This window comes from Danaus plexippus, chromosome 5 (genome assembly GCF_018135715.1).
Source record: "Danaus plexippus chromosome 5, MEX_DaPlex, whole genome shotgun sequence".
Lineage (NCBI taxonomy): Eukaryota > Metazoa > Arthropoda > Insecta > Lepidoptera > Nymphalidae > Danaus > Danaus plexippus.
In genome coordinates this window covers 3503807-3518781 of record NC_083539.1, presented here as the reverse complement: position 1 = coordinate 3518781, position 14975 = coordinate 3503807, and the positions used below count along the sequence as shown (strand labels likewise).

The window sequence follows — 14975 nt, the reverse complement described above, 5'->3', positions numbered from 1 at the left end:
CTTACCGTAATACACATCAGAAAATTTTAATACATTGTTATATTTTTGTTTTTATAATAAATCTATAACTAAAGTAATAAAAAAACAGCCAGTCTCAACACCTGAAAAGAGTTTTCATATCCAAAACACTTGCTCCATAAAACGTTTTCTATATATGTGACACACCTCACGTAGGTGTTGCAAACAATATGACTTACGATAAATCGATTCACTTCATTTATATTGTTCTCTAGACTATGACCGAGTTTTCTTATCGGCAGTACTCCTTTAATAAAACTAATTAATCCACATTATGATTAGACATGTAATAAGTATTTTTTATACAGAATTTTTAACCATTCATTAATGTTTTTAGTTCATATAGTCATTGACAACTACGACGATTTTAAATGAGCATTAACAAAATAGCTAACAGGCGTTTTTATGATACCTCTTAGATAACCACAGATAATATTTTTGGACATAGTTATATTAAAGAAATATGTGTTGAATAAAGGACCAGTAAACGTACATCGCCCCTTAATATATATAGCGGCTAACTGTGTTTGATTGGCAATTGGCATGATAATGTCCGGGGCACAAAGGGGCGATGTCTCTCTTGTACTTAAACTGCATTCACATAATCATCTCAACGTTAAACTAAGCATATTTCATTGTTTTCAATATACAAACAGAATGGTATTATCTTATCACTTGACATTAGTCGAAGCGACGCGTTACTGAACACACGCCTCGTCAGCAGCGATAACTGTGATGTGAAAACATTAACGTGTATTAAAATTATCAGTGCGTGGTCAAAGAAATGAACTCAATCATACATAGAGAAACAAACGTTAACTATGACTGAAAGTTCTATAGATTTACCGGAATTGGAGAGATTAAGGTCTGTCCGTTTAGCCACTTGGACCGTCTGGACGTCTTATTACTAAATTATTAACATTTTTTTATGAAATGTATAATTATAGATCGACAAATACAGACGGAGTTGAAGGAACTCAAGCAAATCAAACTGAACACAAATGGCGACTCATTCTGGAGCCGGCGCTCGTTGGGTCCATGATGGCTATAAATCTTGGACAAACATCGCTTCAGAATTTTTACTTACGAACTGCTTGCACTGTTGACTTGGGTTATTCATTTAATATATGTGATAAAGGGGTTGGGGAGGAATTTCGTGCTGCTGAGGTAAAAATTTTATACTTTTTAAGAAAATTACTAGTTCTTTTGTTATGATATAGGAACGAAATTATAGTAGGAATCAATTTAACTGGTACAATCGAGGAAGTAGTTTTCCGTGCTACAATTTTCTGATGTATTATATAAATTTTTCAATATGTGTTATTAGGAGTGTTTGATATAAATTTTAATTATTCGACATTCCAGGCAGCTAGCCAAGTGGTAGTTTCAAGCATAAATGTGAGCAGAAGTTTTGTTGGTTCACTTATTGCCACTATAGTGCTATTATTCGTTGGTCCATGGAGCGACTGTAGTGGACGTAGGAAACCTTTACTTATATTACCCCTACTCGGGATGTGTGTGATGACTACTGGAGTGCTATTGATGCTGACCTTTCCTGGTGCTGACACAAAACAAGTCCTCTATATGGTTCAGATACCGATATCAATGGGTGGAAACTTTGGCTTATTGTTAGCCGCGTCATTTAGTTACATTGGAGACGTGAGTATGAAGAATTTATCTTAATAAATAATACACTCTTATTGTGTAAAGTTATAGATATCGTTTATGTTTTATTGAGATAACTCGACCGATAAGTACGTTCATACGTAACAAGGAAGAGTCTTATCATATCTAAATGAAATCATTTAACTCGTTACCTTAAAAAGTGATAATTTCACGCAAATTAAATTTTATTTACTTATTGTTACTTAGAAAATTATAAGTTTTTAGCCTCATCGTTTAAATACTGTCCCTAAAACAGTGTGTCAAAGACAAGAATAAGACAAAGTATTAAAAAAAAAAGTAATAAATGTAGGTAAGAACAATTGTTTACTCGTATCAGCAATAAAACCTTGCATAAGTATTAATTTGTTTTGGAATGATTTATTACACTTCACAGATAATCATTAAGTAATGGCGATGCTGTGATGACTTTAGGGTTCCATAACTCCGACATAGATATTATCTTATATTACGTGTCTATATATTATGTGTAAGCCAAGTTATTTATTCGCAAACCATCAAACAAATTAAACGTTATATGTACTTCTGTATATAGCAAATGTAATTTCATGTAGCAGAAGCTGACAACATCAGAAAACTATACATTTTTATTTTCATTAGAAGTCTTAATTTATACAAATGTCGAATTATTGGGCAGGATCAAAGATAAGTCTATTCTCAAATACAGTTCATTTTTTCGTTTTAAGGATAATCAGTGTATATATTAGGTACCTTAAAATTTATTAACAAAAACACTATGTACATGCAGACTTCCACCGCTACATACATATGTATACTGTGTTTTATAGTCAAGTTTATGTTTAGCCGTTTTATTAATTAAGTTAATTATGTATCTTGATTATTTGCATGTTCATCAACGTAGTAATTTTAATCATATATCTTTCTCTATTCGAGACTAATCACAATTATGGATACTTTTAGCAAAATTTGAAAGTAATGTTTATAATAATAAATTACCAAGAATAGAACTGTTCAATAAGAATTTACATTAATATCCAACGTATTGAAAAGCAAAACTCCTTGCTTTGTTTACGGTAGTGGTGAGGTCTAAACAAATTTAGCCTAGAGTCAACCTTACAAGGGCCTATAGTTTTACAGAACAGATCTTCCACAATTCGTCTTCTTTCACACGTTTTTTTTTTAAACTGTCAGCATCCTACCAAGCTGTGGCCACAGAGAAAGTCCATACGTTGACTAATATTTCTGAGTTTTACGAAACTTTGACAGTAATTAGTTATGAAAATTTCACAAATTCTAGAGAAAGTGTTTGCCTTACGATATTCTTTCCAGTTACTTTACATGTATATGTCATAAATTAGCTGATAAAGTTCAGATGTCTTAGCATTATCATGGTAAATAGGGATACACTAATAACTCAGGGTTTTGCTCTTCTTAGACCGTAAACACTCTTATCTCAAGCATGCATCTGGAGATAGTTTCATAAATAGGCACTGGTTTCCAATATTTTTTGAACTAATGTATGTTAAAGTTATTAAGATTTTAGTGGGCAGCTCGTAAAGGACGTTTGGGTCATAATATTATTTATAATAGCGATATCAGATCTCATATTGCCCAAAAAATGTTGCTTCTGTAGGGTTTCATTTATAACGTTAAAACGTGAAGTGAAATCTGGAGCAACAGATATGATTTTTCTTCCAAAGTTATACAAAATGAGAAAACCACTGTGAATGCATTTTCTCATACAGATCTAAAGTATTATTGCTATTACTGTGTCGTCAAGAACATTATTGCTTGGACGATAAAATTTATCCTGAGTTTTAATTATATAAGAGATAAGACAATGATCCTCATAAAGACAAAATTACAAAGAGAAATTTTTACAATCCAGCTGGTATGGAATGGAACATTGTTCCTAACGTCTTCAGAACCTTTCCAGTACAGGCAACGGTTAAAATTAATACCTATTATGATCAAAACTCCTCGAGGTCGACTGGTTAGGACCTAGAAATTTTATTGCTGCAACGAATTACCTTATAGAGACTATCCCATTAGAGGACTGAACTCTGTCCTACCGTATTTTTTTCTGAGAGTGTGATGTTGAACCAGAAATATTTTATTATAATTTTTTGCATGATTATATCAGAACACAGTATTAAAAAAATAAGAAAAATTAAAACCTCTAACGATTCATTGATTTTTTCCTCGGTCAAGAAAATATCTATTATGTCACAGTTATTTATGTAGATATAATTATAATGCATTTTGACATTTTGACATGGTGACATTTTCAATCTTTTAGCTTTGTCATGCCACCGGTCGTGATGTAACGAGAACAATGGGTACTCACCGCGCGGCGGTTCAATTCGCCCACGTTTTGGGAGCGGTTTGCGGTCCTTTGCTATACCGCCATCTCGGTTTCTACGGTGTGTTTCCACTCGTATTGTTCTTGCAGGTACAGTTTGTATTAATAAATAAATTATTGTGGGCTAAATTATCTTTTAATTCACAAGAATTCTATTCCGCAATTCTTATTCAGGTCAAATTTTAATCCGCAGGTGGCATCCCTTATTTACGTGGTGATAACGGTCAAAGATGTCAATGTCAACAGTGACAACAAAGTTTCAGTTTTCAACTGGAGATTGCCATTGAACGCAATACAATGTTTGACGAGGAAGAGAGATGGCTACAAAAGACTTGTGATACTTTTAATGCTGATTGTTGCTCTTGGAGACAGAATGTTACTGTCAGGTGAGTTATATAACTTTAATGTCGATATTAATTAAACAACTATAAATTTGGTATGACATAACAATATGATCGGTTTGAAAATTTGAATTTAGACCACTTAAATTATTATATTTTTCAAGAAATGAGATATATATTCGAGTTCAAAAATTATTTTTTTTTTTATTATTTTGACTATAAATTTTTATTATCAGCGGCAATAAATTAAAAACCTACAACTCGGAACAGAATACTATTTTCTAAAATTTTATAGACTAACTTCCAACTAATATATCAAGACAACTTGAACTGACTCACTCTAGTGCAATAATTTAGTTTGTAAAACGTCTGAAATACTTTTGTGAATCGTGAATAGGAAGAGAAACTTTCGCGAATGATTGCAGGAAATAAATAATGTCTCTATAAAGAAGTATCGATTTCAGTTGTTAAATTTACAAATGCAATATTATATCAAGGTTTTGCGCAATAATTACATATTATTCTCTAATTCATATTTTATACGACTATTAAAGTGTGGGTGCGGCGTAGGATTGAATTTAAATTGTATTTAAATGTTTGTTTCATTATTTTAATATAACATATTTCGCTCACGGACTCTACAACTGTTGTTATAATTACTGACACAGCAATACTAAGTAAATTAACAAGACGTTTGCTTCACAATACATATGTACATATATATTTCACGCTTTATTATTTAAATTGTTAGTTAAAACGTTCATTAAACGATTTTGATAGGAACGTTACTGTAAATAAAAATATATTCGAAATAATTGCTTCAGCTATGAGTGGTATGATGCTTGAACAATGAATAGTAATTATCGTGTCATTTCATTATTACTATTTTAATGAATAATATATTTTAGTAACAGATAACTAATTGTTTATTTACATTATTGGACATTTAATAGAATATTTGAAGTCTAAAATGTATTTTGACAGCCAGTTATTGGAAAATTTAATATTATAACGGAATTTTTTGTTTATGATAATATTGCATGATTTTACTATACGTGTTTATGTCACTCTACTCCTCCCAGAGAGTTTGAATATTTTTTTAATGCATTTGCGTGTCGATCCAATTGGTATAGATTCACAAAACAGCCCGGCAGATGGCGTTGCAGTCGGTATCTATATTATATAAAACGAAAAGGCTGCCGTAGGTTACCTTAATAATTGTTTTATACATTTCTCTCTAAACGCAACTCGGATGTCAAAGCGGACGCAGATGCGGATAACAAATTATATATATGTAAATACATAGACGTATGTTACAAAACTTAGACTCCGACCTTTTGATTACCGTCCAAAGTTCTTGAAAATTATTTAATGTTGTTACAATTATTTTTATATTTTATTGTACATTACTTGAATAAATTTGGTTTCCCCTTCTTCCTCATTGTTTTCGGCATTGTGTTCAGAGAGGTCCGAACTATGTGTACTTTATTTTAAGTGTAAATTGTATGCTGTTTTTTATATTATATATAAATATCACAATAAGTCCTCTAAGACACGTTAACTATTGTGGATTGTACTTTTAACGCCTATTTGTAACGTCAAACTGCAAGAGAGTTTTTAGTTTTCAATTCTTAAATTTTCCTTCGATTATATTATCAACTAACATATAAAAATGCAAAACTGACGAGGCAAACTTGTCGCACAGAGAAGCATTCCATATACTGAGCTTGACAAACAAGTGCACTCGGCAGCAGTGCTCAGTCTAGACTCTAGACTACCTTTTAGCAAAAGTATTTGAAGCTCAGAACAATACATGATTTTCATGGTCAAATCTAAATCTAGACTCTACAAACTCTAATGACAATAAACAAGTAATTAGAAAATCGTGAAAAGTTTTCTATCAGACAATAAACTGATATGAATCATCTTTCGACCAAAAATATATTTTAAAGTATTTGTCCTTATTTTAAGTACTTGTTTATAATAATTCAAATATTCATTGTACACAAAAAAAAAACAAATAATTAGGATAGCGTATAGAAGAATTCGTTGTAATTAATCTTGAATCAACGGAAGAATACAAAAAAAATTATTAATACTTCCGAGGCTTATTTAAAACAGCTGTCATACAAATTAAAACATAAAAATGCATTCTTCTGTATCACAGATACATTTTCAGTTTGTTTTAGTGTATTCCACTCTATGTTAGAGATTACAATTCCTATTTAAATGAAACTGAGGTTTTCGGATAGTTCCATATAAATGAAAATATTAAAATCTTAGATATCACTATATAATTCCTATTCTTTAATAATAAGTAATTACATTATGTTACAGCGGAGGTGCTACTCTCGTACATGTACTACAGATACAAATTTCAATGGGACGATGTTATGTTTGGATCATTCCTAGCTTACAGGAATACTATTAGTTTCGTGGGTAAGAACAAAAAACTTTTTACTTCTTTTAATATAGTTTTATGAGTTTATATATGCAATCATACGCAACGCATAGTAAGCTTAGTGAGATGTATCCTCCTATCCTAGATCCTGTGTATAGTAAACTTTGCTTGCATAGTCAAAAGCAAACTTTCCCGTTGCCACAGCCTGATGTGGTCCTCTACAAAGACTTGATTTATTCTCTATTTACAGTTCGTTAGGACAGCTTGTACAAGGATGCAGATGAGGCATCATTCTAAAAGTAATATAAAATATGTTAACTAGCCTTATTTGTGGAAAACTCTTTACAGCATAACATTTTTATTTTTCTTTTTCTTTTTTTTTATATAATTATTTAGATTATTGTGAGTCATCCTAATAACATGGAAGAATTAATACCAGTCGATTAACCGCCTACATCAACAACTAACTTCTATACTATCAATATATCTAACAACGCAGATTTTATCGTATTAATGTACATTTTAATTTAATTTGTACTTCAATATTTTAAATGACCGATACAAGAAGATCACGATTTTCGAACCTTGCTTTATAACATATTTAATGTAGGCTTATAAATTTTAACACTTAAGTGTTTCAAATGTAAGTTGTTTTTACATTTCGACTGTTATTGGTGGGTGGGTAGTTTTAAGTGTTCACTATATTTAATAGAATTTAATTAAAAAAAATAATTTTAATTCACCTACGCACGTCATGGTATGGCACAGCTCTATTAGAAAGCAACTTGGACATATTAATTCAAATTTGCTTTAACATTAAAAACATAATATAAATAAGAATTGAGTAGAATTGTTACATAGTATGGAGTAAAAATTGTATTTTTTAATCATGTTATTGGAGAGTCAAACACTAGATTTTATAACAGGATAAATAAGTTACTTCTAAAGAATTTTTTCAAATAATAAGAATAAAATTTTGCCTAAAATATTTTGGTGGCACACGAAGTAATTTAAATCGTTTTTTATGCTATTCCTGCTCCATTAATTTCCCAATACAATAAACCTTATTTTTTACTTTTTAAATCTTAATTATTTCCTTTATTCATTGTCGATGTTACGCATAAAGTGGAGCGATCGTAATTTATTTTTATAAGAGAGTTTCGCTCTATTTATAGAAATCGTATTCCAGTTGTTCAGCTATTGTTGTATTGTAAAAGGTGGAGGGGTATATAAAAGTAACGTGAAAAAATACGGATCGTGTCCCTTTAACTAAACAATTTTGGGAAAATTATTTGGTTCAAGGGAAAAAATCGTATTTACTCTGCAACTTAAATAGAGTACAAACCTGAAAGAACTAATTTGAAATGAGCAAATACATGTTCGTTACATCAAGTGATTTGTCAAACTTAGGTTTTTTATATAGACGTGAGGTTAATTTAATATTCGTCATGAAGAGGTTAAAGAATGTTGTAATCGCTTCATTATTAGGCACTCATATCTTTAAAGCGAACCACTGGCTATAATAAAGCATTTTAACAAATTACTCAATGTTTTTTGATTTATTTTTGTCAGATGTACCTATAACCATAATTAAATGCAGTAAAACTTGTATTCAGGTATTCAGGATGGTACGTACATCAAGTGATAAAAGTAACTTAATGTCGATTTGAAACTTCAACCACCAGGACATGAATCACATAGCTATTCGCACTATACATAATAATTGAATGCCATATATATAGTTGGGATTTCATATAAAGGTTTTTTAATACTTTAATACGATATTAATTAATTACAAGTATTTTTCTATTTTTGAATGTTAAAAATTAAAAATTCTCATGGACAATTCGAGGATAAAACTCTTGTGGACATTTTATAGGGGATCACGATTACTTTCTTGAATCGAATTATTTATATTAGGATAAGTTACATAAAGAGTATACTGATTTTGTAACGGAGAATCATTAGCATATAATATTATTGAAATCATAATTATAATGAATACAATAAGGCCTGGAGGTTAAAGGCCCGCCTCTCATACGTGAGGACGCGGGTTCGAAACCTGGCAAGTACCAATGTGATCTTTTCTGAGTCATATGTACTTTGTAAGAGTATTTTTAGACACAACTGACAAGAGGTGAAGGAAAACATCGTGAGGAAACTTGGTCTTATAATTTCAAATTATAAGATTGAAATCGCCAATCCGTCTTGAGCAAGCGTGGTGATTAATGCTCTAACCTTCTGCATGTGAGAAGAGGCCTTTGCTCAGCAGTGGGCTCCTATAGGCTGATGATGATGATGATGATGATGAAAAATTCCAACATAAATTCCACCACAACTTTTTATTGTTACACTACATACATTGTTTCCCGTTTCTCCTTCAATTACCCACTACATATACTAATATTTATGAATTAAAAACTGAAAACGCTCCGTATGTAGTGTGACACTGAAAACTTATGATAAGCATACATTTAAATGAAACTAGTATCTTTCGTATTATACTACGCGTATTTTATTGTAAGAGATCATCTCTTCTGCCCGTGATCACAGTTGCTGCAAAGTAACCGACACCTCGGGACTATGTTGTATAAAATAATAAAATATGCGCAATATAATCCGAAAAATATTAGTTTCATTTAAATGAATACTCGCGAGAGTACTTACATCTCATTAGATTATCATTAACTCTCAGTTGTAAATTTAGAAAACGGTTTGAACAAACAGTATCATCACAAATTTTATATCATTTTAAATATTCCTAAGAAACGATTTTTTTTTCTACTTCAGGTACGTTGTTGATCTTGACGGTGTTGAAGCGTCGTCTCAAGCTATCAGACGAGGCGGTTGGCGCAATGAGCTGCGTATCTTATATGCTAGCTACCTCTTCACTTATAGCTTCCAAAACCACCTTACTTGTGTTTATGAGTGAGTTTTAATACTTGATTCTTTAGAAAGTAATACCAATAATATATTTATTTTACTCTAAAACGATGAAGTCCACAGTGTAATATTTTAAATGGTTTTCATTTTTGGATTCAACAAACAAATATCAAATTTTCACAGCTAACAAAAAACAGGTTGTTTTGAAAAATTGTTCTATTTAATTTACCTCAGCTATTCGCAAAGTTCACCGATACCTTTTATACATAGTTTAGAATTTTATATGTTGCAAATCGATCTATGAGTGATAAGTATATAAGTTGTTTTTAAATAACAATCAAATTAGTTTATTCAGACTAAACAGCCATTATTGGCCCATATGACTTAGAGTATATGATGCCTTATCAATACCTGAATTTATCTCTTTAGAATAAATCAGATATTTTTACAAAGATTCCGTCTCACCTACACTGCCGGTCAAAAGTTTGAGACCACTAATAAAGAACTTTTGTTATTAGTAAATATTTTCAAAACATTGGTGATAAAAAGTAATCTGCACACCTGCATATTCTATTGTTTATAAAGATCACCTAAAAGCTTATTCTTTTGTATTTAAGATAAGAAAAAGGCAATAAACAACCATTGTTTCCAAACCTCAATGTGAGCCCAGGAAGAGTCCGATGATAATTGCCTGTCAAAAAAATTATTACCTCGTTGCAGCAACTGACAATTATTTTATTTTACTTTAACTTACAATGCGATTGTTTTAAATTCTTAAAATATTTTAGAATTTTTATTTTAACCCCATATTTTCATGGTTATCTACGAATATCTGCAGGTAATCTGATTTCGTTGTTCCTACAGTGAAGACGTCTCTAAAATGGGTAAAGTTCGCGAAATTAGTATTGAAACGCGAGCTGCCATCGTTGTTCTCCATAAAGAAGGCAAATCTGAACGTGAGATTGCATCTCAACTCAAGTTATCGAAGACTTGTGTTCATCGCAGTATTGTGCGGTACAAAGAAACTGGCAGTAATCAAGATCGTCCGCGCTCCGGAAGACCAAGAGCTACTACTTCTAGTGAAGACAAGTTTATTGTGGTAACCAGCAAGCGAAATAGACGCCTAACGGCCCCACAAATTCGTGTTGAAGTCAACAGGTCTCGGGAAAAACCTGTGTCAGTATCTACAGTGAAAAGACGGTTGCGAGACGCCAACTTGTTTGGTCGCGTTGCTGTTCGAAAACCTCTTCTAAAACCGCAGAATAAGAAAAAACGGATGCAATGGGCCCTAGCCCATCGAGACTGGACCGAAGAAGATTTCAAAAAAGTACTTTGGAGTGACGAATCTAAATTTGAAATATTCGGTTCAAAAAGAAGAATTTTCGTTCGACGTTCTGCCGAAGAAAAGATGATGCCACAGTGTGTAGTCCCGACTGTCAAGCATGGTGGCGGATCTGTTATGATCTGGGGTTGCTTCTCAGGCTATGGAACTGGAAATATGGTGCAAATTAAAGGAATTATGAAAAAGGAGCAGTATAAAGAAATTTTGGAGAAAAATGCTATTCCCTCCGGGCTTAGGTTAATCGGCAAAGGATTTATTTTTCAACAAGACAATGATCCTAAGCATAGTTCAAAATTATGTAGGGGCTATTTAGACAATAAACAATCAGAAAAGGTGTTGAAAAATATGACATGGCCACCCCAAAGCCCCGATCTTAACCCTATAGAGCTTTTGTGGGAAGAGCTGGACCGAAACGTCCGGGAACAATGTCCTTCTTCACAGCAGGCCATGTGGAAAGCATTAGAAGAAAGCTGGAGTAATATCTCGCAAGAAACCATAATTAAATTAATTGCTCGCATGCCAAGGTTGGTTAAACAGGTCATTAAATGTAAAGGAGGCTATTTTGATGAAAAATGTGTATAAAAACACTTGTGTATTTTTTCAAACATAGTATTTTTCAAGACTTCATGTAATATAATTTTAATTTTGAATCTTGTGAGCAACATGAAAATAAAAACTATTTTTCAAAAAGTATTAAAAATATTGACTTTTATTTCTTTTTCTCCACTTTTTTATAGTGGTCTCAAACTTTTGACCGGTAGTGTATCTAATATTTGTAAAATTTTTAACTTTACAATGATCACGAGGACTATATTAAACAAGTGTCGACATCTTGCTTATTTCTAATACAAATAAATTTAAACTAGCAAGAAGATATATATAAAAATGCACAAAAATTAGGCTCCTTAAACATATTTTCGTGTTTCTTACATAGTAATTAATCTATTTAACATTAATTTCAGTTCCGATCGTAGGCATCATATCACAAGGCTCGCAAGTGGTACAGCGGCCTTTATTGAACAAACAGATCTTGCCAACAGAACAAGGTATGTTAAAAGCAACGTAATTAGTGACCAAACATTCATTTCCGGTTTACACAGACTAACGCCGCGATACTCCTAAAACAGAATCTGCATTACATTTGGGCATTATTATTGTTAACCAACAAAATGAATGTTATAAATTAAAAAAAAAATGTGTATGTAAATGAGTCCACTATTGTTCTTATAATTTTTGTTTTGCATAAACAAAAAAAACATAGGACTATAAAATAACGACATGAAAAATGAGGATACCGATTATTCGTATACATTTCGCACCGTCTCAAAATACAGCCTGCTTATTTATCTACTATAGAATATCATAAACACATTTATATGATTTCATATATTCACGTAAAATGATTGCATACGTTCCAATAATTCATTTTCCTCTTGTCAAATTCATCGGCTTAATAATGTGTTTCCGGAAACAGTTTCATCATCACTCTATAAAAGCAAAACAATATATATCAAATATCACATCAATCTATTATTAGCTGTAAGGCAACAGTTGTATCTTTATCTGTGACTAAATTTATCTGATGTCATTGATATTGATTTTTAAAATCACCTGACTTACTACGGTTACTTGCGCAACATATATATTATAAGGTGATATCTAATCAGTGAATAGCAAATGTATTGGTATAAAAATCAATAATACAATTCTAATTTCTAATTATTTAATTTTAGGTAAAATATACAGTGTTCTGGGAGCTCTAGAATCTGCGACACAAATGCTGTCGTCTCCATTGTATTCGCTGCTCTATACGAAAACTGTTTCCACTATACCGGACGCGTGGCTCATACCCGGGATCATTCTAGCTATGATACAACTCCTTTCATATCTATACACGAGAAGACTGCAACGATTAACGCCAAATGAAAAAAATATACCCCTACCTGTCATAAAAACAAACGAAAAGGTAGCAGATCTCAAGAGCTGATGTTGAAAATGTTTTATTTAAAATATATATTCATATACATTGGATTTATTTGTTTCTTTCTACTTGATATAACACCACAAATTACATATAAATTTATTTTTTTCAGAATACAACTGTATATGTCAATTAATTCACATTAGGTTTAGGTTTAAAGAATATTTATTTCTCATTAAAAACATACAGTCATTTACATGAGAAAATAAATAAACAAAAAAAAAATATTAATAATAATGTGGGTAGTATACAAAAGTGTTCAGGAGGCTTAATTCGCATAGGAATGTACATGAAAAATTATACAACTTATTGAAAATGAATTTAGTATATGGTACTTGAGCCTGTTCTTAAAAATATTTAATGATTCAATGTTTTTTATTGCGTCTGGTAATTTATTGTATATATTAAGGTATTTTTTTTGTCTATTTTTAAAACAAAATAAAGTCTTCGGATTTGCTTTATATGCAAAAAATATCACATTTATTAATGGGATAAAGTTTGCTAAAAAGACTCACGTGCTGAAGTGACATCATCCCTTAATTTTATGAAATACGTACATTATACAATTAGGTCGTATATCAGTCGTTTTTACCTAGTAGGTAATGTGACGGTATACAATATTTTCAAAGTCTCATGTATTAAAACAAATGTCTCTTATAATAATAAATGAGAGTCGTGGTGTCCTGGAGGTTAAATGCCCGCCTCTCATACGTGAGGGCGTGGGTTCGAAACCTGGCAAGTACCAATGTGATCTTTTCCGAATCATATGTACTTTCTAAGTGGATTTAGACACCACTGACGGACCATGAAGGAAAACATCGTGAGGAAACCTGGTCCTATAATTTCAAATTATAAGACTGAAATTGCCAATCCGTCTTGAGCAAGCGTGGTGATTAATGCTCTAACCTTCTCCATGTGAGAAGAGGCCTTTGCTCAGCAGTGGGCTCCGATAGGCTGATGATGATGATGATTAAAATAATTGTTTAGTGAAAAAATGAAATGATTTTGAAAATAGATTATACTTAGTATCATTATGACGTCATATCATTTGTACATTGCTTATTGCACAAGAATTATTACATTTAAGTTTAGTTTGCAGAAATAAAATTGATTCCCTTAGTATTATTCCTTATTTGAACAAAATTAAGTTTGAGCTAAGTTTTAACTTGCTATTTAATATTAGCAACTATTAGAAAAACAACTTTGTTTTAGTATTTCACTGTCCCATAAAGAAAACACTCCATCATTTTAATAACAACTTTGTTAGTGTGCTTAAAACTTAATTTAAAAAAAAACAGACAAATAAACACTTAAAACTAATTTAAAAGTTCAAAAAACAAGAAGTGTACGATATATTTAGATCTTAGGCATAATATTACGTAAATTAAAAAAATAAATGAAATAAAAACTATGTTTTACGAATATTTTATTTTCACAATTTCTTGACGTCTCGATTACTTTACAGCTACCGTAATCACGGGCAGACGAAAAGTCTCTCTTTAAGTATTGTTATTTGTCATCTATAGCCAAAGATTTCTTAATTTTCTAACATACTGCTCTGGATGCACGCAAAATGCGCTAATTGTGTTTTGAGGTCTTGCGGTGTGGTCACGGACATGGGATTTTATATTTTTGATTAGGGGGTCCCGCGCGTTTAATAATAATACCCTCTTTTGTTATTGTGATGTTTATTAATTTTGTTATGTACCTGTGTTCACGAGCGAGGGTCTGTGGTTGTGGATTGGTCTGTGGTTTGTCAAACTGAATGTGGTGACTTGGTTTGTTCATATTGTGTTCACACAATGCTGACTTCGACGCACGCCTATGTTTAATATATGAGATATTTTCTTTAACCCTTGTACCGATGCACAGTCACAATTAAGTTTGTATACACAAACTTTTTGCAAGGGAATGGAACTCTCAATCGGTATACTCACGTTGACGTGGTTTAAAAAAAAAAACAAGCAACAGATTTATACGTCTTTATTAAAATTACTGTCTAT

The 14975-nt window shown here is 31.6% G+C and overlaps 1 protein-coding gene across 1 annotated transcript; it reads left to right on the top strand.

Annotated features, from left to right (window-relative positions):
- Nucleotides 1-691: 691 nt before the first annotated feature.
- On the top strand, nt 692-13022 carry LOC116769086 (lysosomal proton-coupled steroid conjugate and bile acid symporter SLC46A3-like). The gene is made up of 9 exons (XM_032660067.2): nt 692-883; nt 966-1185; nt 1384-1677; nt 3962-4114; nt 4218-4410; nt 6703-6804; nt 9557-9694; nt 11954-12037; nt 12725-13022. The coding sequence occupies exons 1-9, from the start codon at nt 840-842 to the stop codon at nt 12976-12978; spliced, it is 1482 nt and encodes a 493-aa protein (XP_032515958.1). The 5' UTR covers nt 692-839; the 3' UTR covers nt 12979-13022.
- The last annotated feature ends 1953 nt before the right edge of the window (nt 13023-14975 follow it).